This window comes from Myiozetetes cayanensis, unplaced genomic scaffold (assembly GCF_022539395.1).
Source record: "Myiozetetes cayanensis isolate MyiCay16 unplaced genomic scaffold, myiCay2020 scf12, whole genome shotgun sequence".
NCBI classification, from domain to species: domain Eukaryota; kingdom Metazoa; phylum Chordata; class Aves; order Passeriformes; family Tyrannidae; genus Myiozetetes; species Myiozetetes cayanensis.
The window spans coordinates 21239350-21262237 of record NW_026086826.1 but is presented as its reverse complement, the minus strand read 5'-3'; the positions used below and the strand labels follow the sequence as shown (position 1 = coordinate 21262237).

The window sequence follows — 22888 nt, the reverse complement described above, 5'->3', positions numbered from 1 at the left end:
AAGCTAACAGGAAGAGATTTTTCAGAGATTAATCTGTCACCAATTTTTAACAGTTTAAAGGGCGTCCTTTGCAAAGATTTTGTCTCAATATAATGACATAAGAATTACCAGAAGAGTGTGTCTCACAAAAAGTCTGAAACTATTATGCAGAAATACTGAAACAAAATAAAAGGTATCGTCTCAGTTCATGCTGCAAGCAAGACCAAAGATTACTGGTTAGAGCAGGGTTACAGAGTATTTTTACTAGGCACTACTGTAATTCAAACACACAGCCTGTACTTCAAAATAAAGATAAAAATGAGTCTCCTTAAAAATCTGTCAAACTTCTTTAAAAACCGCAATACACAAAGCACAATTTCATGTTTATTTTTAATCATAGTTTTATTGTAATTACATAACTATAAATATATCTTTATTACCTCTATCTTTATTACCTCTGAGAATTATTTTTGTCATGTTTTCTAATAATGTCCATAATATTATCTCCTGTTACAAGGCTATTCTGTAATTGTTTAAGTCTCTGTTGTTCCCTTCTTCTTTGGTCATGCAGATATGGGGAATTAAGCAGCTGTGGGGGAAGAATGGTGCCTGTAGGTTTTACTCTTTTCACGACGTCCCAGAAGAGTTTTTTGCTGTTGTTATTGATAAAAGTAATTGCAGTTCCACTGTGACCCAACCTTCCTGCTCTTCCAACCTGAAAAAGCGTAAATTAATTGTAAGTTATCAATACTAAATGGAAGTCCTTCAAATAGCCCTAAAGTTTACTTTCTGTTATAAAACAGCAAGTAACCTAAGTGACAGGGCCAAATCTCTAGCACAAAGCTGCTTACAAAACACCTCCTGAAGTCAGGATATGTAGATCTGAAGCTTTAGCTGAAATGCATCTAAAGTTATGACTCGCTGATGGGACATACCAGAAGTGCACTATTGATACTGAGACGTGTGACACAGCCTGCGGGCAAAAGCTTACAGTAGATCTGATCCAAACAAAATGTTTTAAAAAAAAAAAAATCTTTATTACAGAGATGTCACATACATGCATCAAGCACAAAAATGCCCTTTACTTTCCATGTGCTAGTAACTTATTTGCCAATGAAGTTCATGACTGGTTCCCTGACTATTTCATGCATATCCCACACTGCAGATGAACTGCAGCAGACAGAGGGATTATCTGGCCTTTCTTCACATAGATAGTAAAAATGGCAAACTTTGCTTTCTACAGACACAAAATTATACAACAGAGTACAAAACAGGAAGAATAATACTGCAAAAATAATTGACATGAAAACACTCTTCTAGGTTATTGTAACTTATATAGGAGAGACAAGAGCAGTGCTCTAGATTTTAATAATTTACATAAAAAACATATAGAAGAGATATCCAGCACCTTTCTTTCCTTCCTATAAAAATCAATATTCTAAAGAGGAAAATAATCTTTCTGTTTACATTTAAATTTGAATTTCCACAGGTGGATGTTGTACTTTGATATACTTTTCAAATAAGGCTTTAGCAATTTATTTATTTACCTGATGTACGTATTCATCCATACTTGAAGGCATATCAAAATTCACTACCAGTTTGACATTGACAAGGTCAAGCCCTCGTCCAAGGACTCCAGTACTTACTATAACTTCATACTTCTCTTGAAGTAATCCCTGGCAAGGGAGGAACAAAGAAAAATTAGTTCTTTTTAGCTCATTTGTATTTTGAACCTCTCCAAGCATAGGCTAAGGGCTAGTTTGTAAGAACATATCGAGTGGGATTATTCTATTGCACAAGAGAGGATGGCTCCCCTGTATTCTTGATTTAAACAGGAATATAATTCACAGAGATAATTCAAGAGAGATCAAAGCCACAATTTTAATTCTAAAAAATAATCAGTTGAAAATAATGCATATTTAAATTTCCATTTCAAAGTAGATAACCTAGGAAATAGTCTCTAGTATTTATCTACACTTAAAATGGCATTATTATCTTTAGTTTTGCTTGGTCCCATCTGTCTGCCCCAGCAGTACCCCAGGTATTACTGCAGAGAAGCAGTCAATTATGACTTCAGTCATTCAAGTGAAGCCACCTTAAAAAAAGGCCCTTTTAAAAATCTATCAAAACTCCCGTAACTTTAGGAGGCACAAACCTGTAATATGTCTGTTCTTTCCACCTGAGACTTTTCAGAATGCATAGCTGTGCACTGCAATCCTGTAATCTTATGAACAGCATCACTCAGGAGATCTGCTCCTAGTTTACAGTCCACAAACACCAACACTGGAGGCTTGAAGAGCTTCTCATCCTGCAAAATTAAACAGTTTATATAAAAAGGTATTACCATTGGCAACCACTGGCTGCCCATCATCAGCATGGATGGCTTCAATTTCTTCTGCTCAGTATCTCCAACATTAACAAGGCTTTCAGATGAACAAATGTTTCTAGACTTTAGATAAGAACAAGATATCCAGCCATGAAGCTTTACAAAGCTTTACATTATAAACATATAATGACTTGTAGACTTAAAACCCAATTTTATATCAACACATGAATTTTTTACAAGTCAGAAGTTTTCAAGTAATTCTGAATTTCTTTAAGTTCTGAGATTCAGTTAAAGATTCTTATTTACTTCTTGGATAACCTCAGTCAAACATCCAAAATCAGCCCCATTTCTTCACAGAAATACATGGGAGTGATGGCAGTGCAGTAATCCCTGACACTGCCATTAGAACTCTCACACTGCAGAACTACTGAGGTAAGTGCAGTTACATGCTTCACCTCACTCCACCTCTTCACTGCATACAGATGAGAACTAAAGAAGAGAACCTGACAGAGATGTGTAAAGACACGAGTATTTTTATAAACTGTTCTTATGAGAAAAACATTAGACTTACATTTAGTATTTCAAACAGCTTTTTCTTTTTAGATGGTTCTTCTACCCACAAGATAATTTGGCGAACATTGGAACACGGCAGATTCTTTTCTCCAATTGTTATTCTTACAAAATTGTGCAGAAGCTGATTTGCCAAGTGTTCAATGCCCACTGGAATCGTGGCTGACACCAGTATGGTTTGATGATCGTGAGAGATGTCTTCCAAAATATCCAACACTTGCTGCTGGAAACCCATTTTTAACATGGTATCCACCTAAGTGAAAAATATTCATTTGTACCAGATTTTTCCATGAAGAGCAGGACCCTGAACTTGAATTGACAGAAGAATCATAATGTGTATGATAAAGGAGTATTTACAGTCAGAAGGTGAGAAAATTAAAAACAAATGGTTCACACTGGTCTAACAGTGCTACTCTGCCAGGTATCTAAGTCTTTTATAGACAATAGGAGTTGTTCAAACACATTTCAAATTGTATTAAAAAAATAAAATTCTCTCTTAAGAAATGGATTGTATCTTTATAACAAACACTCTGCATGTTTAATCAGTTAGACCAGCCACTCAACACTGGCTCTTCAAGGAAATACAACTCTGATAAATAAAAACTTACTTCATCCACCACTACAATTTTTATGCCATGCAGTTGAACAGAACTCTGCTTTAAAATCTCAAGAAGTCTTCCAGGTGTTGCTATTATAACCTATAAAAAAAAAATAACCCAGGAGTTAGAAATTCCACGAAACAACAGAAGACTTTCCTAGAAAAACTATCAAGTTACAGCATAGAGATAACAAGGGCTATAATTAGTGAAATTACTTGCATTCAAATAAGTCTTAAAACTATAAAGATAACTCAATAAACTATAGAGGCTCAAAAGGAAATGGACCTTTCAGAATTCAAATGGACGTGTCTAAATTACAACCAATACAATCTGCATGAAAAAACCACTATTTTTTGCTGTAAATTACAACTCCTTGTCTAATAAAACGGTGTATTTCAGTCTTTGAAAGCAGCAATATCACCCGTGAAACCTTTTAAAACAAACAAACAAAAAATATATGTTTAGTCAGAGGTCAAAATGCTTTTAAAAATTGTATTACTGTAAAATTTTCAAAAGATAGCAAACAGTTGAGTAGCTCAGACTTAGAAAAAAACCTATCCTTGTGTGCTCATCCATGTCAACAGTAACATTTTTGTTTTGTGTGAATGGCATGAAAATGTAACTCCCCACTCCAAGTCCTCACCTTAACACTTTGCTTGAGCCGGTGAAGCTGTGGAGGCAGTGGCAAACCTCCCACCAGGAGAACTGTTCTCATGTTTGGTAAACCAGCCATCAGCTCCTTAGCTTGTCTCTCTATCTGAATTGCCAACTCCCTTGTTGGTGCCAAAATAAGGGCAGATGGGGTTTCTGTCTAGAAAGAGGGGGAGAAATCGAATCAACATGGGAATGCCCTATTATTTAGAAAAAAAGCTTTCAAAATTAAATTTCCCAACATGATTTTTTACGTTAAAAACAAAAATTATTTTAAGCAAAATAAAATTACTTCTTGACGTATACATTAACTTGTTCAGTGCCCTGAAGATGAAGAATGGGAAAGATCACGTACAGAAGTATTATTCATTGACACTCCAAATTTGTGCATGTCGTTATAAACACACAACTGTCTTGCAGACTTTAATGATAATCAGACAGAGGAAGTACTGAACTGTAATATACCTCTTCTTACATAATGCTTTTATTCTTAAAACTAATACTAGAGTACTTTAGAGACTGAAAGAGTTACTTAAATAATTCTCTATTTGCCATTACTATTTGCCATTACTTCGTGTCATGTGTTCATGTCCCTATGAAGCAAAAACTTTCTTAATTGCTTTTTCCCCACAGAATCAAAGGGGTGATTGCATAGCGAGAGGATTTCAGAAATTATATTACCCCAAAGTCTGTAGTTATTTGATGGTCAACCAAGCATATTACAAGAGAAATTACTCTGTGAAATTATACAAATGCCAACAAATCTCTTTCAGCCTTCTGACATATCAAGATAGAGGAACAACTTCTTGCAGAGGGATGGAATTATTTTCACTTAGGAAGTATACCACAGAATTTAATTACCTTTCCTAAAAAGGAGGTAATATTAATAGCTGCTTTATCTCCTGACCAAAGTGGAAAAACATTCAAAATCATTAAAATTAATCAGCAATCCACCCCCCCCTCCGAGAACCAACGCTCCATCGATCAAAAGCAAAATAAATCACTGAATGCTAATTAAAACCACCACTGTCACATTCTCCTTTACGTTGGGAATCCAAGTGACAAAGCTGCAAACCACACTCTCAAAACATACAAAGTTCCATTACCTCATTCAAAACCTTCATAATAACAGGGAGTAGGAAGGCTGCTGTTTTTCCAGAGCCTGTGTCTGCACTAGCTACAATATCCCTCCCCATCAGTCCAACAGGGATCATTTGCATTTGGATGGGAGTTGGGACTTCATAGCCAGAGTTCTTCAAATTACGGTTTAAAGTTTCAGGGAAACCGCAGTGTTCAAACTCTACAATAGGTCTTGGAACCTGCTGGCCCTGGACAGCAATACCCAGCTGCAGCTTCAGGTTCTCAACCTGCTCATCTCGCAAACCTAAAATAAAGGAATGATCTTTGTAGAAATAAGGTGCATTAGGCAGGTGAGCTTCTGATTGAGAGTCTGTGAGTTGATCAGACGTCAGCTGTTTTTCCTTTGCTTGAGTTTGTAGAAGGTGTTTGGCTTTACATTCCAAACTACAAACATCTTGATCCGTTTCATCGCAGATATACTCTCCATAGCGGCCACACACCACACACACAGGTTCTCCGGGTTCTGCCCAGCGCTGGGATTTGCTGAAGGATTTTATGGGTTCCTCCAAAGAGCTGTCTCCACCAGTGTTTTGGCTGTCCTTTCCCAATGTTGTATTAGCAGCACCGTGGTCTCCAGCTACAGGTTCTGTGTGTTCTTGTACAATGTCATTCAAACTGCACGTTGAAGCAGGAGTTTCTGTTCTAACTGACTTACAGTCTTGGGATTCAGTGCTGTCCTCTAGCAAAGGTCCTCCAGAAGACAGTTTATTTTTCTTAGTTGTACAACTTTTGTCCTCATCAGCAGTTCTCTTGACTTTAACAGATCTTGGTAAAAACATGCTTCAGTACACTAGAAAGAAAAGGGTTAGTTGTTAGAAACTAGTGTTATTGAGAAAGGTACATTTTACTGTTACCACAAAGAAAAGTCTAGCAACTATTTCCAAACCCAGGAACCAACTCTCAAACCCTGAAAATATCTAGAAACTACCTTATTTAAAAATTATCTTGGTCTTACAATGTTCATGCAATGTCAAGTAGTATTTCAACATAACAGTGGAAGCATGGAACAATAGAGATCCATCTACAGGTAGTTTTCACTATTAGACCTTTGCAGACAAGTAAAAACTTTGGTTTTCACTGCATGGAAATTTATCCATTTTGAGAGTCAGTCATATTTAAATCCTTGGACAATTTAGCTGTTTCTCAGATGAAACTATGGAAACAAGCATTCTTCTAAACTATATATAAAAATAAAAAAAAATTTGTAAATTTTGGAAAATATGTCTAACTCAGTATAGGACCCACTCAAGACCGCTCTTTTTATTATCCTTTTCAAAGTCCACTCAAATTTAAAAGGTTTTACGATTTTTAAGATGTTTAGAGTCCAGCTCTGTTTGTTCAAGGTGTCCAAAAAAGACCAAAGACCTACATGATTAATTTGCAAAATCTTTACTGTAATATAAGGAAGCCAAATTAAGTGTCCATAACTATCCATAACTTTTATATTCTGACACTTTCAGCAGTTGACTCTGAAAGCATCAGATATTCTCACCAATCATTTGCTATTGTACAAACAGTACATAAAGTACACAAAACCGGACAATTTTATTCTGAATAAACGGTACTGTGTATACCAGGCTCTGCGAACTACTTCTTACATCAGTTTTCTAAACCCCCACAAAGCTATCTCTGTTTACAGCTGTGTCTCTGTGTAACTCGGAGCCGTGCGGAGCCCGAGGCAGCGGGCCCGGCCCGGAGCTCGGCGGGCAGACCCCGGGGCTGGGCGAACGCTGCTCCCCTCGCTATCGGACCAGAAGCCAAATCTCACCACTTAATTTTTGGAGCCTAATGAGAATTTCCCACAACAAACCTCTTTGCAAGCTCAGCAGGCTCCCAGGCAAGGGGAGCGCTCACGCAGAGCGCCGGGCTGACGGACGGGCTGCTCAGGAGGGACCCGCGGGGACCCCGGCCAGCCTCTCCCCTCCTGCTCCAGCCCCGCTCTCCGGCAAGGGCCACGCACCCCGCGGGAGAACACGGACGCGGCGCGCAGCCCTTTCTGCCCGACCGCCGCCCCCTCGCCCTGCCCGCGCCCTGGCGCTGCAGGCGGAGCCCGGCCCCGGTCCCGGCCTCTCCCCACGCACCGCTGCCGCCCGCGGGGCCGCGCCGCCTCCCGCACAAAATGGCGGCGGCCGCGCGGGGCCGCTCCCGCCCACAGCCTGAGGCGCGGAGGGGCGGGAGGCGGGCGGGTCCCCGGCTGCCGCTCCCCGCTTCACGGTTCCCGCTTCCCCGCTCCCGGGAGCCTCCGTGCTCGGACGGGGAGGGGCAAACCTGTGCCGGAGCTGCCAAGCTCGGCTTGGATTGGGGCCCGAAGGCGCGGGTTTTGCCCGCCAAAATCGGATTCGTCAGCCAGTGTAAAACAAGCCCAATAATCACAAACTGGAGAAACACGTTGATTGATTGTTTCAGAGTCGCGCAAGCCTGAGTGCTCGGTGTTATTCCGCAAATCGAGCACACCAACTATCAGAACTTCTTACTAATTAATTTTAGCAAACAAAGGAATTAGTGCTCATTTACTACAAGTTACATTGTTCTCTTATTAATTAGTATTCTATTGGTTAATGATTCCCGCATTTCTTATGCCAATTAGTCCACATGCCCAGTCTTTCTCTTCTTGGGTCAGTGGTCACTATCTGCCCCTGCCAGAATTAACCATTTAACCATTCGGAGCAGATTCAGCACAATTGCTGAGTTGTCTTTATTAGTTTCTTGCTTATCTTGGGAGTTCTGCCAAACGTCCTTATGGCCCATAAATTCTGCATTCTCTGTGTCCACTATCAGTGGACATCCTTCTTCCCAAGCTTTGCTAGCCTCCCTTAGGTCTTTGATCACTGGAGCATGTCAAGGCCTAAACCTTAACAAGGCAATTCTACCAACAAGTGATTTGTTTTTCTAACACCTGAACATCACTTAGAGCTTTCTTGTTAGCTGCTATGTGTTTCACCGACTAAATCTCCCTTCCTGTTGATCAGCCTAGAAAGTACACAAAGATCAAACAGCAAAGAACATCCTTCAGAAAATTTTACATATTCCACATTTTGCAACAGGGTGCTGCTCCCCTGGCTCTGCAGGGGGGGCACGTCCAGCACTCCCACAGTTACAGCCCGAGTTGCCAGATGCTACAGACACACATATCTGCACACGTGAGGAAAACATTCCTGCTGCACATGACAGAGCCACAAGGTATGGGAGAGAAATGCCCAGGGTGTGCCCCAACCTGCTTGGAAGGGCACAGTGAGATAGCTGTTCACATACTGCAAGTTGAGTAAGTTATTACTTTCAACAATAAATAAGCATATTTACACTACTTCACAAGGCACGAGAACACAAAAATTTATGACATTTCACTGCAAGGCACAAAACACTTTCAGATTTACAGATAACCTGTCCTTTGCAAGACAGCCCAGGTGTGACCACTGCCCCAGGTAAACACAGGTTCATGGAAGAGAGTAGGAGGGCTTGGACGTGTGTCCACTCAGAAAAGCTGATGGTTATCTGCTCGGCCATTGTGAACAGGGTAGTCACTGCCACTCTCTCGCTTTTCAAGGACTCACATCACCACAAGGAGGTCAGTCAACATGTCCCAGGTACTCCCTTCCAACACCAGGACCTGTCAAAGGTGGTGTCGCTGTGTTTGTACAGGCCCTGGTTTTGAGCACATGCAGGAAGACCAGAGTATTCCCAAAGTAAAAGCATACCCTATGACCATAAATGATTTGGTACATGGCAAAGATATCCTGCTGGGAGTTCTCTGGGTCGATGTACTCCCAGGCACTCTAGATACCCTAACCCAGATTTTACCTTACCTCCCTCCCTCTCCTCCAACATTGATCCCATTAGCCTGAAAGCATCCCCATTGACACAGAGTTCCATTTCTGCCTCATTACTTTTGTTGGTGACTACAACCATCACCATTTCGGACTAAAGAGAAAATCCATAAATCCTAACAGCCCCTTTGGAAGCACTGCTTAATAGCAGTCCAGAGGGGAAGTCAGGGAACCAGCAGGAGGGGCGTTAAAACACAGACACAAAGCTGGGGGCTTTCAAGCAGCCCGTCTGTAGCATTCTATAACATTCAAGTCCAGTCAAATGTGAAACATGGTCTATCTTAAAAGTATCCTGGAAATCTCTGCATTGGATTGCTACCACAGCAGCAATACAAAGTCAGTGCAAATAAAGGGGGTTTGGTCTCTCTGGGATTATTAATTAACTAGTAGAATTGGAAGAGACTATTGAATTTGTGGAAAGATTAAGTGGGCATTTCTAGACCAAAAAACTCTTAGGCACCTTTCACCCACACTTCATACATTCCTGTTAAAATCCCCACCTTTCTCTGATTCAGCCTCTGTCATTCCCTTTTGTTTGCACTGACTTTCTTTTCTTCGTTTTCCCTCCCTAACATAAGTGAATTTCCTTTTCTTACTTCCATTTTTACAAGGTCATTTCCTGGAATTCAAAACATCATTTGCTAAACAAAGACCAGTATTTCAACAATATTCAATATGATATAAGATGCCTCATACTCCATAGAGTTCATACACCAAAATGCAAATATTCCATCTCACTAAATAATTTTTTTTTCCTGGAATAAAGCATAAACATTCTATTTCAGACACTTAGCTGTTGTTTTTTTTCAGAATGATGAAATATGTAAGAGTAAGAGATAGCCTTGGTAAATTTAATTCCCATCCTCTCAGCTCTTGATGCTGCTAATCAGATCTGAGGTGAATGACATTTTAATAAGATTTTTGAACTCCAATTTTTGTACCTGCACAGTTCACCAAATGTCCCAGACAAGATGCTCTCAGATATGCTACAAGGGCTTTGTCTTGGTATTCTTCCTTCTAAAAACTAGTTAGTTCAAGCATTGGCTGAATAAAGGTGGGTTTACATCCTGTGAGGAAACCACGAATAATTACAAACATTAATTTTTCTACATTCTGGACAATTTATCTGGGAATGTAATAATGGAAAATCTTAAGGTCTCCAGGGCAGCAAGGTAGCATTTGTATTTTGTATGATCACACTGTTATTTAATTTAGTTGCTAAAACACCAAGAATGTACAATATTCTCATCTTGCCTACGCTGTACGTGTTCTAGTACAATAGCTGCCCAGGAAAGTATCACGTACTGTTATTAGAAACCCCTGCACAAATACAGTCCTTATATAATTAACATGTCTCTTCAGAGTAAATTCTAAAGTAAACATTAGGAGCTACAGAAATGGAACATCACACACACAACCCGACATGTACACAAGGACTCATATATAGCCACAGATTATTTCAACACTATGCAAATTTTTGTTAGAATATCAAAATAACATCTATTAATTAAAAGTCAAAAGAAATAATGAAAACAATAACTCAAGCACAAACTAATAATAGTCAAGTATCCCACTTTTTGGTCTATTTTAAATGACATTGAGAAGATTTTTCTATATTCACTCATGGTTTCTATATTAAATAGACAGAAAGCAAATGCTGCAACTTGGATTCCTGCCCTGAGTTTAAAATCAAGTCCTTTGCCCTGTAATATTTGGCCCCTCACAGCCACTCTTTAGAAGCATGAACCAACCTTTCCCATCACTTGCAAATAATAAATAATTCAGTAAAATAAGATTGGATTAAAGCAGGAGACTGAAATCCCTCTACTCCCAGGCACACTAAATCCATAAGAAACAGGCATTCTGCACACTAATTCCAAGAGAGTCCCAAGCATTTCCAAGAGCTGCCTGACTGTACCACACACCTCAGCCCTCCACAGAAACAGTGACCCCATCAATTCAGACCTGCAGCAGAGTACAACCTCCAGGAACCTCTCCACCAGTCTGGCAGGAAAGGTCTTCTCGAGTTCCACACAGGGATTTGATCGATACATGAGTACATCCCAAAGGGTAACTGTCCAAACCAATTTCAGTACAGGGCATTTTGATTCTCCTTTGTAGCCAAAATATCACCATGTGATGTCTGCTTTTTCCACTTGGAGTGGGCTCCTGGTATACACAAAACTACTGAGAATGGACTCAAACTAGAGTCCAACCAGCACCTCGTGCATCACTCCCTCAAGTGGCAAGTGCCAGGAGTGACAGATCTGACAATTACAACGTGTCTAAAATCCCACCAAGAGGAATAGCTTTGGGTTTTCTTTATGCTATTAATTATTTTAAATATTTCAACATATGTCCTGTGTAACTTTATTCTAAACCAAGGAATTACAGAGCTTTAGTGTTGTTCTATAACGTTACAATGGAAGAAGAGCATTAAGTTTATGAAGATGTCAATTAAAGAATAAAAAAATTATTCTCTGGGTTTGTTTAGGTTTTTGTAAGTGCGCCACAATACATGTAATTGGAGTTAACAAAACATCCATTGCTTGGGTGAAAGTGAGGGAGAATGTCTTTCCATTCAGAAGGCATGGAAGTCAAAGCATGTTTACTTGGGGGTTGGTGCCTGTGTCTGCTCCACCTGATGCTGTGAAACTAAATATTTTTCTATTTCTTTAATTTTTGGGGATTTTGAAGCCACTCAGCATATTTTTAGGTAGGTAGTCAACTGCAGCTCTAACCCAAAGCATATGTAATGAATAGTTCTTTGACTGAAGGAAGCAGTGAGTCAATGACACCACTGGTTTCTGAATTACAGCTTTAAAGGAACCACACAGGAAAAATCCAGATAATCTAAAAACAAATAATGGTGGCTAACTATTAACTAGTCAATTCTGCTAATATTCATACAAAATGGCCTCATTTAGTACAGCTATTGCACACAGTATACTTATTCTGAGGCCTAGTTTTTCTAATTTTGCTCAATTTAAACAGGCAACTCCTAAGGTTTTAGAAAGGAAATAATCAGTAAAAGAAGGCTTGGACTAATATTTTCAGGCTTCCTGAGCATTCTCTTTGTTTGAAGAGCCACATTCTAAGGAAACATTGGTCGATATTAGTGTCTGCAGAAAACTGTGGTAAAATTGGGACTTAAAAAAATAATCTAATTAAATCTGAATTTTTAAAGCATATGACTGAGTTGGTTTAAAAAAGAACTCCAAAAAACACCCCAACAACCAAACAAGAGCAGTCCTGCCCTGAAGCTCCAGCATTAAATGCCACTAGTCCATAGGGAAATAACTGTATAGGGCAATTCATGAAAAAATTATGAACATAATTAATGTATGTGATTATATGCTCAAATACTGCATATAATATTTACTTTGAAAACTGATGGACTCCCTAATTCAGTATCATCATACCCTTAGCAGAGCTATAAAAATGACGGCGAATACAATTACCAATTTCTTTGTGCAAGATACAGACCAGCTTTTTGCAGTTAAAAGGAATGATTTTAGGGTATGAGAACCATATTCAAACTTACATATCTCTATCAGGTCTCTGAGACTTAAAGAATAAGAATTTGACCGAAAGATTGCAAAGACAATTGACAAATTCCAGAGACTTCAGTGAGCAGCAAACTGTAACCCAGAGAATTCAGGTGGAAATTAACAGGATTAAATAATCTTGAAATATAACATAATTAGAATTAAGAATTAAAAATTAAAAATTCTCTCCTTTCATGTTAATCTCATTTTCTTTCTGAGAGGATATAAAACATTGTATTTGGAAAGCTGCTTACCAGTTTGCCATTTAGATTTGTGTTCCAGTTAATAAGGCCATTTGGAGGCAAGAGAAATTGGCATCTATTCTAAAAGTAAGATAACACTCACACAACATGCACTTACTGAAATTAAACCCTCCCCCCACACCACCCCCCTTGGGGTCTCAGACAAAAGGATGGGAGAGGAAAAATGGAAATTCCACAAGAGACAACAGGAATCATTAGATTCCAGCTTGCCAGATGACCTGTGTCCGATGTGTATTGCCACCTGCCCATCAATAAACTCTCTTTCCAATCATATCACTTTTTAAGAGATTAAGACCTTTCTAATTAATCAGAAAGTATGATAAATATAACAGGTACGTTGCATTCATATTACAGGGAGACGGGTGAAAAAAGAAGAGTTATAATCCACTAGTGTGACAGACTGAAGGAAAAATTTATATCCTAAGCCCTTTGAGTAAATAGATAATAGATTTCTCTTTCCACCAGTAAAGCTCCTATCAGCATTGCTAGTTTTGACAGCAAAAAACACTCTAAGAAAGGCCTGGAAAACATGCAAGAGAGCTGCTACAAACCAGACTTCTTATCAGCTTGTTAAAATCTATTCCAATATTAACCACTGGGTTTAACCTTCATGCTTCCAGACATTAGATTCGATCCCCCTTCTGTCTTTGCATGAAATCTTAAATTCTCCTAGTTGATTCCCTCACACAAAAATTATTACAGGAAGGGCGTGGAAAGGGTGTAACTTCACCTACAAGAAGTCAACTCGCTGCTGGCAGAGGAGAAGCCAAGCTGGGGGTGTCCCTTCTACAAGTGACTGCCAGCTGTGCCTGTTGCCTCTGGAAGGCACGGGCAGCCTTCAGCACGCAGAGGGTGCCCCCAGCTCCTGCACTTTCCACCACTGCTGGGCTCGGTGGCTACACAGCTCCAGGATTCCTTGAGGCCAGCCTTTACCACTGCTCTCAGTGACTGTTTCTGTTGGGCTCCAGCCTACGGATTTTTTGAGTTCTCAAAGGTCACTCTTTGAGTATTCATTGCAGTCTTAAGAGTGTAATTCAAAAATACACCTTGTGGGTGTTTTTTCCTACGGGCTCTGATATTGATTTTCACTGGGTTGTAGATGGCACTGACTTCACTAGCCCAGAACTTTGTCACGTGCTGAAAGCATTGTAGTAACTGCTAAGCAAAACAGAGGATACCAGTTTGTTTGGTTTGGGAATTAGTTTACCCCAAAAAATTACACCTTCAATTAAAATTCTTTCCAAAAGGATTGTAAGGCAATAGAAATACATGGTCACCATGTGGGCCACTTATCCATGACTTTAACAGAAAAATATCCCAGATGGCTTTCATTTCCAAAGGCAAAACACTTCTTTTAATTGCATACTTGAGGTTCACAGACCACTCAAGTTAAACCAACAGATTTGTCCTTCTGCAATTTAGTTACTTTTCTAAACTTTGTTTGCCGTGAGAACATGCAGACAATGCATTAGCTCAGCTCAATAAAGCACAATAGCTATTAAAAAACAAAAGCAAGCCTCAAAAATGCAACATATCTCTCACTACCACCCTTGAACGACTGCTCCCCATGCTGTTTATTAGGAAGATTCAAAGATGCCAGTAACCTTACAGCTGGTGACTGTAAGAACAGAGGGTAACAAGACAGAAATAATGAATGCCTCCTTGTTAAGTCATGTTGTTTGTGCTGTTCCAAGAGAGATCTGCCAAGAACTTTCCATGCAAACCTTATTTTTCTGGGATCTGTAACTTGGCTGCAAAAAAATCCATCATGATAATACCCACTGCAAAAGAATTTAGATTACAAGTTTTAAAATACATTTTCAAGTTTTGGCATAAATTCAATTTACACTAAATAGACAGTTTATCACTTAGTGTATTTTTTAGTTGCTTTATTGCAAGAAAACCCCTGGTTAGCAAGTTTGCATCCCAGATCCTTATATGTTTTCTAACTCTTGGGTATTAAGTCTGAAGTATTGCAGTGTGAAAGGAGACTTTGTGCTGTATGATCAAGCTTCCAGGGATGTGTATTTTCTTTTTAAGGAAGACTGTATGAAATGCATATGAAGCACTCATGGGATTCTATCTGCCAAACAATTCAGTGGAATAAATCTGTGCTAATTCTTAATACAACTCAGCTGACCTGAGTGTAAGGCCAGGTTGTGAAAAAGACTGGCTGTTCAACACACCGTTCTCACAAAATATAAACCTAGAATTTCCATGTGAAATTCTGTTTTGTTTTGTTTTTAAACAAATGATTCAGAGCTTTGAGCCATGCAAAAGTCCAGTTTCAGTTTACCCGTTTCTTTTTTGGTTCATGACCCACTAGGACAAGGTCATTTTGTACAGTTCCTGGCCAAAGCAATATTCTTATCTGTGGTAACTAGCAAGATATATAGAAATTAGATTTCAAGCACAAAACAGGTTGCAGCCCAAGCTGAGGAAGCTCTCTGTCAGGTAATAGCCTGGTGTTACAAAACAAAAAGGCTACAAGAGTTTCCCAAGCGGACAAAAGTGGTGGCTTAGGCCCTACACCTATGAGGAATAAACCTCCCAGCAATTCAAAACTACAGGAGATAATAAAAACATAAATATTATCAATATCAATAAATTATAAACTGTTCTGAATAGATATGGTGAGATTGTTTCAAAAGAAACACTAGAAGGAAAAGGCCAGAAAACAACATAAGACAGAGTAGCTTAAATGGGTTTCTGCTCATTTTCTTGATTATCTTGAGTTTTCCCTCCTAGAGCACCTTATTCCCCAGAATATCTCTACTTACCTCACAGTTCAAGACAAATTAAAACTAAGTCATTTTATGAAACCACAGTTCCCCTGGGATTATTTGCAGTTCAGCTATCATGCTGGGTATATAAGGACATTACCATTCTTGAGGAGTTTGTATGAATTGGAGTAAGTCATCAGACTCAGATTCTCATTCTGCTCAGCTCCAGAGTAAACTAAAGCTGCAGGGGAACAGTTCCCCTTGACATTACCAAGGTAAATACTTGAAAAATAGAGCACTGCTGCACTATACAATTTGAAAAAGGAAAACACGAGTAGCCAGACAAGAGACAAGTAAGAACAAAGAGCTCCTACCAGATCAGTGGAACTTGGAGCAAAAAGGCAAAGTATCCAAAAGGCTTCTGCATTACTGGCACTGTCTGCTCTGCAAGGAGCCAGAAAGGGAGGCAGTGGTTACAAGAGGGTGTTGGCCCTGGGAAGCACGACATGTCTTTCTTTAATCATTAAAAGAGCCAGCAGATGCACAGACACACAGCATCTCCATTCAGATGGCTCTTAATCTTCTGTTGATACACAGGAAACCTGCTCTCCAGCAGGAACGAGGATATTTCTGTGGCACTGGGCTCTCTTAAATAATGAAATCAGAGCAATGCAATCAATCAATTTGGCCATTTCTATTCTTTGTGCCAACAAATGGAACCAGGGCTGCTCCCTGCCCAGGTGGGACAGCAGAGATAACACTCTGTGCTTTAACAGAGCCACGTGGATTATACAGCACGAATACCTTGTGAGGACAGAATAACAAGAGACACGAATCAACCTTTTGTAGTTAATTTGTCTTTTGAAACTTTCTAGAAGAAAGAAATCACCCGGGTTTTTTTCTTCAAATACAAATAAACAGCGTGACACCTTTAATCCAGAAAGCCAATTATATGTACACCTCCATTTAATCATGTCTGTAGCACCAGTAATTTCAAAAGGGAACAACACATAGGCTTAACCTAAACTTAAAAAAAAATCCTTCTTGAAGCCAAATATATACACACACACACATTTAGTTTAAGGCAACCATTAAAATAATTGTTGCTCTTTCCATGTTTCTAATATATATTGAAATTGGGGAGTATTTAAATCAAATTGCTCTACACACAGCTTAAACATCTCATACATTTTTCTATCTTGAACATAAACAAATTAAGTTATGCCAAAAGACAGAGTTCTATACACTCAGGTTGTGATAACCTTACCATAATCAAAAGCTCCAACACCATCAAGGATCACTAGGTATAAATGGTTACAATAAAAATCTTTAATGTACACTTTCCACATCTAATTTTTAAACAGTTACCAGCTATGTACACCTGCTCCATAAAGAAATAAAAAAACTCCTCAAAACCTTACAATTTCTCAGTAATTTAAGGCAACTGGAAACTGCTTAAAAAAACAGTGAGATTTTGGAGCATGATGTTTCAGAGAAGACATACATAAAAAATCCCACCTTCATTGGGTAGTCTGCTATTCTATTTCCTGGCTTACCCCTCCTCATTCACATTCACTACCACCCCTTCCAAAAAAAAAGAATTTCACTGCAATGAAATGATACCAGAAATGTACTGTTCAAACACAGTACTCACTGCTGGTCTCATTCAGACACACATGAGCTTCAGTGAAAACTGGAAGCAGGGCCAAAATGTGGAAAACTGAAGTCTATTTATGCTCTCTGCTAATAAATCATGTATATGCTCAAAACAAATGAGCTTTTATGAATGTTCAGATCTTTCTTCACATGTAGAAGCTGCATGAGAAAAGCCAGTCAGAGCACGAAAAAGTGCCCAATTTTGTATTCACTCTCATTCAGACTTGGTGAAAAAGTCCTAACAACTGATTTAAACTTCTTATACATGACTGCACAATTTGCAAACTAAAGTCATGTCCATTTTCCTCTGAACTTGGGGGCAAATAAAGCACCATCTGACAACTATCATAATGGCAATAAATATGGCATTTTAGTTTTTGTACAAAGTTTATAGTAAAACATATCAGTTATAGCAGGGTATTTGTTTTCTTCACAGACTACCTGGCAGCAGCACAGCATCAAGAAGGAGAAAGCCTTGGAATCAGAGAGTATTACACAGGACACGTGGGAAAAAAGCTCATCTAAAATCCCCTAGAACAAGAGCAATTCCAGGAGATGGGAAGAACACATAAGTAGCCAATGTGAAAAGCAAATTTAAAAAAACTAAAAGTAAATTTAAAAATCTGAGAAAAGAAGGCACCAAAGTAACCAGAGAAAAAGTCAAAACAAACCAACCAGCCCTGAGTGTTGAGAGGGATGAGAGGTTTTGCCTCTCACAGACCACAGATCTATTGCCTGATCGGTGACCCAGTGGAACTGGGGGGAGATGAAGACTTTTTCCCCCCCTTCACAGCACTACATCAGGTCAAAGCCAAGTTGAGGAAATGAAACCAGTAGCATCCAAGTATTAAGAGAAGTGACAGTTGGGTACCACGCTTGATTCTCATCAGGAAGCTTTCTGGTTGTGCAGATTTCAGTAGCAGTAAATGAGTTAAAGTAGGTATTACTCCACCTTTTTCCTTTTTCAATTTTAACTGTGTCAAAAATCACTGACAATTCAAGTAAAATGTCATACAAACCTTTATTTTCCCTTTGACTCATGACTCTACTAGAATCTACAAAGGTAGTAAACTATTTTATTTCCTTTTAAATGCCTCAGCACTTTCTGATTAGAAATTATTATACGAATTTGAAAGACAGTAATTATGTAACTGTTCTTGTACTTTTGTATCATCCTGAAACAGGAAGAACACTCCCTTCCAAAATCATGCTCTGAGAAAATCCCTAGCTTGCAGAAACTACACACATGCATGTCAGTAATAATGCCAAAGAAGTTTAATAATTCAAACAATCACTCGATTTTCATAGAATGGCCTGGGTCGGATGGAACCTTAAAGATCATCTAGTTCTAAGAAAAAGAGCTTTAAAGAACTGCCAGCTCTGGTCAGCTCCTTTTTCCTTCAGGACAGCTTCCCAGGGGATCTCATTCACCAGCTCCTTAAACAACTGGAAGTTCACTCTTTCAAAGTTCAGGGTCCTGACTTAGCTCCTCACCAGGCTCATCATGCTCCTTGAGATCACCAACTCCACCAGGGAGTGGTCACTACACAGGTTGCCACCAATCTTAACCTCTCTAATGAGCTCCTCTGTGTTGGTGAGCACCAGGTCTAGTAATCCTTCTCTTCTGGCTGGTTCACCTAATACCTGGACCAGGAAATTGTCCCCCTACACACTCCAGGAGTCTCCTGGATTGCTTACAGCCAGCTGGATTGTGATTGAAAAACATAATTTCTTAACTATTACAGTTTTACCATTGCATATAAAGAAGTATATTTATTAAAAGGTCTTAAGTTTAAGAGGCTGGAATATCAGTAATTTCATTTCACAAGTCATCTTTAGGCTGGAATAACCTCACAGAATGACTTACAGATTGCCTGTCCAACCTCACACACGCAATGTAAACCTGCTGAAGTCAACAAGCTTGTTCCTTAAGGATCACATTGGGACAGGACAGGTTCTTGGGCTGTATGATGACAGTCTGACAGCACCACATCAAGTTGTGCATGCTGCCTCTTTGCCAGCGGTTACAGGCCACAGGGTGCATCTCTGCCCTCAGCCAAAACCATTCCTATCATGACTGATATCCTCTAAGCTAAGGCAAACAGATGGGATCATCTTAATTAGGCAAATTTGATAACAGCAGTTAAAGACAATATGCCCAGGGTGTTATTTCAAGTCTGTTTCCAACACTGAGACTGAAGCATTACCCAGCAGAATAGCTGCTGTGAGCTGCTGTGTTTGTGGATTTGCCCTAATAGCTCCAGCTAATCTGAAATGGGAATGTTCTTACTACCCTTCATAGGCAGCCTGGTGAACTGGCTGTTCACTAGCACCAAGTCTGTCTACAGACAGTGCCACTGCAAAAACAGTAATGGTATTGCTAATTTAAAACATTTTACTCTACCTTTATCGTCAAGTATTGTGAAGGAAGAAAATATGCATGAAATGTTATCCCAGTTTGAACATTCTGTTATCCAGCACTACCCTGAATTTAGTCTATGGGCTTCTCCTCTACACACAGCCTCTTCAGAAGCTAAGTGAACCCTAAACCAAGTGAAAAAAACTGTGTGAAATTGTTAGTCAGGACTCATTCCACTGTCTCCCAAGGTTATAACTATTAGCAACAACCACCATCCACACCATTATTCACAGCTTAATGGTCATATTTGTTCCTGTTGCCTGATGCTGACTACAGGCGTGGTACACCCACTGCATAGATGGCCAGACACATGACAGTGAAGAATCGGGCCTATGACGTAATCACAGGATAAAACTAGTCAAATGGGTTTCTAATTTGGGGTAGGGGGAGGGGAAAGGAAGTGACAAATAAGGTAGAAAAATAAAAATCTGTGAGTTGATTGTTTTAATTTTCAATACTCTGCCTTTCCACGAGGAGTTAACTTTAAAGTATTAAATACTCTGCAGGAGAATGATTGTGTACAGAAGAGATTATCACTATTTAAAATATTTTAAGATGGATAAACAGGAGCAGAGGCATGACTCCCCACTCAGTTTTCCTGTTTATTTACCCTGAGCAATTACAGCAAATTTTAATAATTTTCCATGTTGGCTGTTGATATCTTTGATAATGCAATAAGCAAGACGACACTTTGGCATGTCTGCAAAAGTAGAAGAACTGGCACAAGAACTCCAGCAACTAGTGGGGATGTCTTCTTTTTCACTTACATGTATTAGATTTTATATTCATGCATGCACTTCTAAGAGCACTAAGCAAATGAAAAACCACTTTGATTGCAGTTACCACAAGACAGCGTTTTTAGATTTTGTTCTGTGACTCTGAACGGGTTTCAGCGGCACAAATGCTGCACCCACAACAGTGTCTGCATTTTAGATTAGACTGGAGCAATGTTTATATATGTACCTATCCATAATTGTATCTATTGCCATTTCTGAGAGGTATTCTCTGAAACAATATTTGAGGTTGTAAAGCTTATAAATTTCAGGTGTTTGTTGTTAAGTATGCAGGAAGAATTAATAACGTTTTCTAGCATCAGTTTAAAAAAGTAGTCAAAATAACATTAAGTTTCTAACATATTTCCAAAGTATGTATAAAAAATAATTCAGGAAAATGTGCAAATGTAGCTCTCACTTTAGTTGTTGAAAGCTAAGCATATACTTTCTGAATAGAAAACATTTTCCCAAGTCACACCTGTATGTTAATTTGCTATTGTTATTACTATTTCTGCTGCAGAGGATCTGAGAATTTCAGTCTTACGCCTGCTAAAGCAAGGATTTCTCAACTTTCCTGCTCCCCTCCCTTCTGCTGAATACTGCCCACAGCAGCTCCTAGTTTTGTAGCTTACTATGTACCACTTATGAGTGGTATGCATGACAGTTTGGGAATCCCATCTCAGGAATCATATGGGAAAATACTCAGCAATAATTTCTTCAAATGTTGACCTCCACAACCCTTTCATTTACTCATTGCTAATAAGTATAGATACATGTCTATGCTTCATCTTCATATTCATGATGTTTGTCTCATTGTGCACATGAAGTGCTAGAAGCACACAGCCACACAGCAATGGAAAAATCTCTGTCCAGATCAATTCACAGTCCAATTGAAACACGAAGAAATAACAGTCTGGCCAGAATATTATTTGAAACCTTAAAATGTCATGCTAAGACTGTGTCTAAATATTCTCTTCCAGACTCAGGGGAGCTACAGAAAACCTCAAAATGACCCCACCTCAGGCTGCTGCCCTCCACTATAAGAGGTTGAGAAAACATTCACTGAATTACCATAAGGTAAGGGGGGCAAGTTAGCTAATAATTACTGTAAGTCAGGAGTGGTCCTTTAGCGATTCAAGAAAGCTCAACCAGATTAAAAGGGCGGGGGCGGGGGGAGAGAGTACAAAAAGAAATTATTAATTTCTGGCCAGATCAGCTTCTTGAACTGGCTCAACACAGAGTTGCTTGAGCATCCAGGCTAGCAGGGAAGGAGGGCACACTTGGACATAGCACCAGCCTATACATACAATATATACATATCGTTTGTACAATATATACAATAACTATATACACAATAGCCTACAATAACTATTTGTTGCCAAAACTCGGAGATTTCCCACCCGCTGGCGCTGCGGGCCACCCGATGCCACGGTGCCCGTGCCGAGCCTTCCCTCACCAGCACGGCCGCACCCTCAGACCCGCACTTCAGAGCCAGCCCATCCAATCTGTCTGAGTCAGTAATCACCCAGTTACTGCTCCTACCGTGACTAATACTTCTCTCCACGCTGCCCCTTTTAAAATGATTCTGTACTTCCGACAACAGCCCAGCTACTTGTGAGCACGACAGCAGATGGTCTGTGGGGCAAATCGCTACTCCTGCCTGCTATTACAGTGATTACGTGACCAGGCCCTGAACCATTTGAAGGCTTTGTCATTTTTCTACCCGAGCATTCGCCAAGTTATTTATAGACGCGATTTAAAATAGGAGGGACGAACGCCCCGGGGCGGGATGCTCAGCCCGCCTGCCTGGCTGGCAGCGCTCTGTGCTCCGGCCACCGCCCCCCGGCCCGCAGCCGGGCGGGTCCCCAGCCCCCTCACACCCGGGACACGCCGGGGCTGATCCCCATCTTGCCCGACGCCACCGCCGAGGGCCCGTCCGGCCCCGCTGTGGAGAGCGGCGACGCCGGAGCGGCCCAGGGACACCGCCCTTTCCCACCGCCGGCGCCCCCTGACCGCGGGAAACACTCCGCCCTCTCCCGCCGCCGCCGGGGTAAGGCCGGGCTGGGCCGAGCCCGGGGCCGAGTCTGAGCCTGCCCGCGCTCCCGCGGCCGCCCCGCCCGCGCCCGGACCCACCTCGCGCGCCCCCGCCCGCCGCGGCGCCGGAGCCCCGTGGGCTGGGACGGCCCCGGGCCCGCCCCGCCCGCCCGGCCGGGGAGGCGGTGGCGGCACCGGCACATGCGCAGCCGCGCTCCGCCCGTCCAGTGCGGCAGCCGCGGGTGTGGAGCCGGAGCCGCAGCGGCAGCGCCGGGCGGGAGCAGGGCCGGGGCCGGGGCCGGGGGCGCCGGGCCGCCGGGCAGCGCCGGGGGAGCCCGCACTGCTCCCGGCCCGCACGGGCGCCGCTGGCGCGGCTGCGGAGC

General features: G+C 40.7%; 1 protein-coding gene across 4 annotated transcripts; it reads right to left on the bottom strand.

Moving 5' to 3' along the window:
• Window positions 1-223: 223 nt before the first annotated feature.
• Window positions 224-22667, bottom strand: DDX59 (DEAD-box helicase 59). Of its 4 annotated transcripts, none has more exons than XM_050307099.1 (8): window positions 15998-16277; window positions 5232-6055; window positions 4118-4285; window positions 3484-3573; window positions 2877-3128; window positions 2135-2287; window positions 1527-1655; window positions 224-694 (listed from the first exon to the last, which is right to left on the bottom strand). In XM_050307099.1, exons 2-8 carry the CDS (start codon window positions 6042-6044, stop codon window positions 431-433), a joined length of 1869 nt encoding a protein of 622 aa, XP_050163056.1. In that variant the 5' UTR covers window positions 6045-6055; window positions 15998-16277; the 3' UTR covers window positions 224-430. The 4 variants fall into 4 exon arrangements, with proteins under 4 accessions (XP_050163056.1, XP_050163060.1, XP_050163058.1 ...); XM_050307103.1 differs by lacking the exon at window positions 15998-16277 and adding an exon at window positions 22605-22667 and having other exon boundaries at window positions 361-694; XM_050307101.1 differs by lacking the exon at window positions 15998-16277 and adding an exon at window positions 7076-7201 and having other exon boundaries at window positions 361-694.
• Between the last annotated feature and the right edge of the window lie 221 nt (window positions 22668-22888).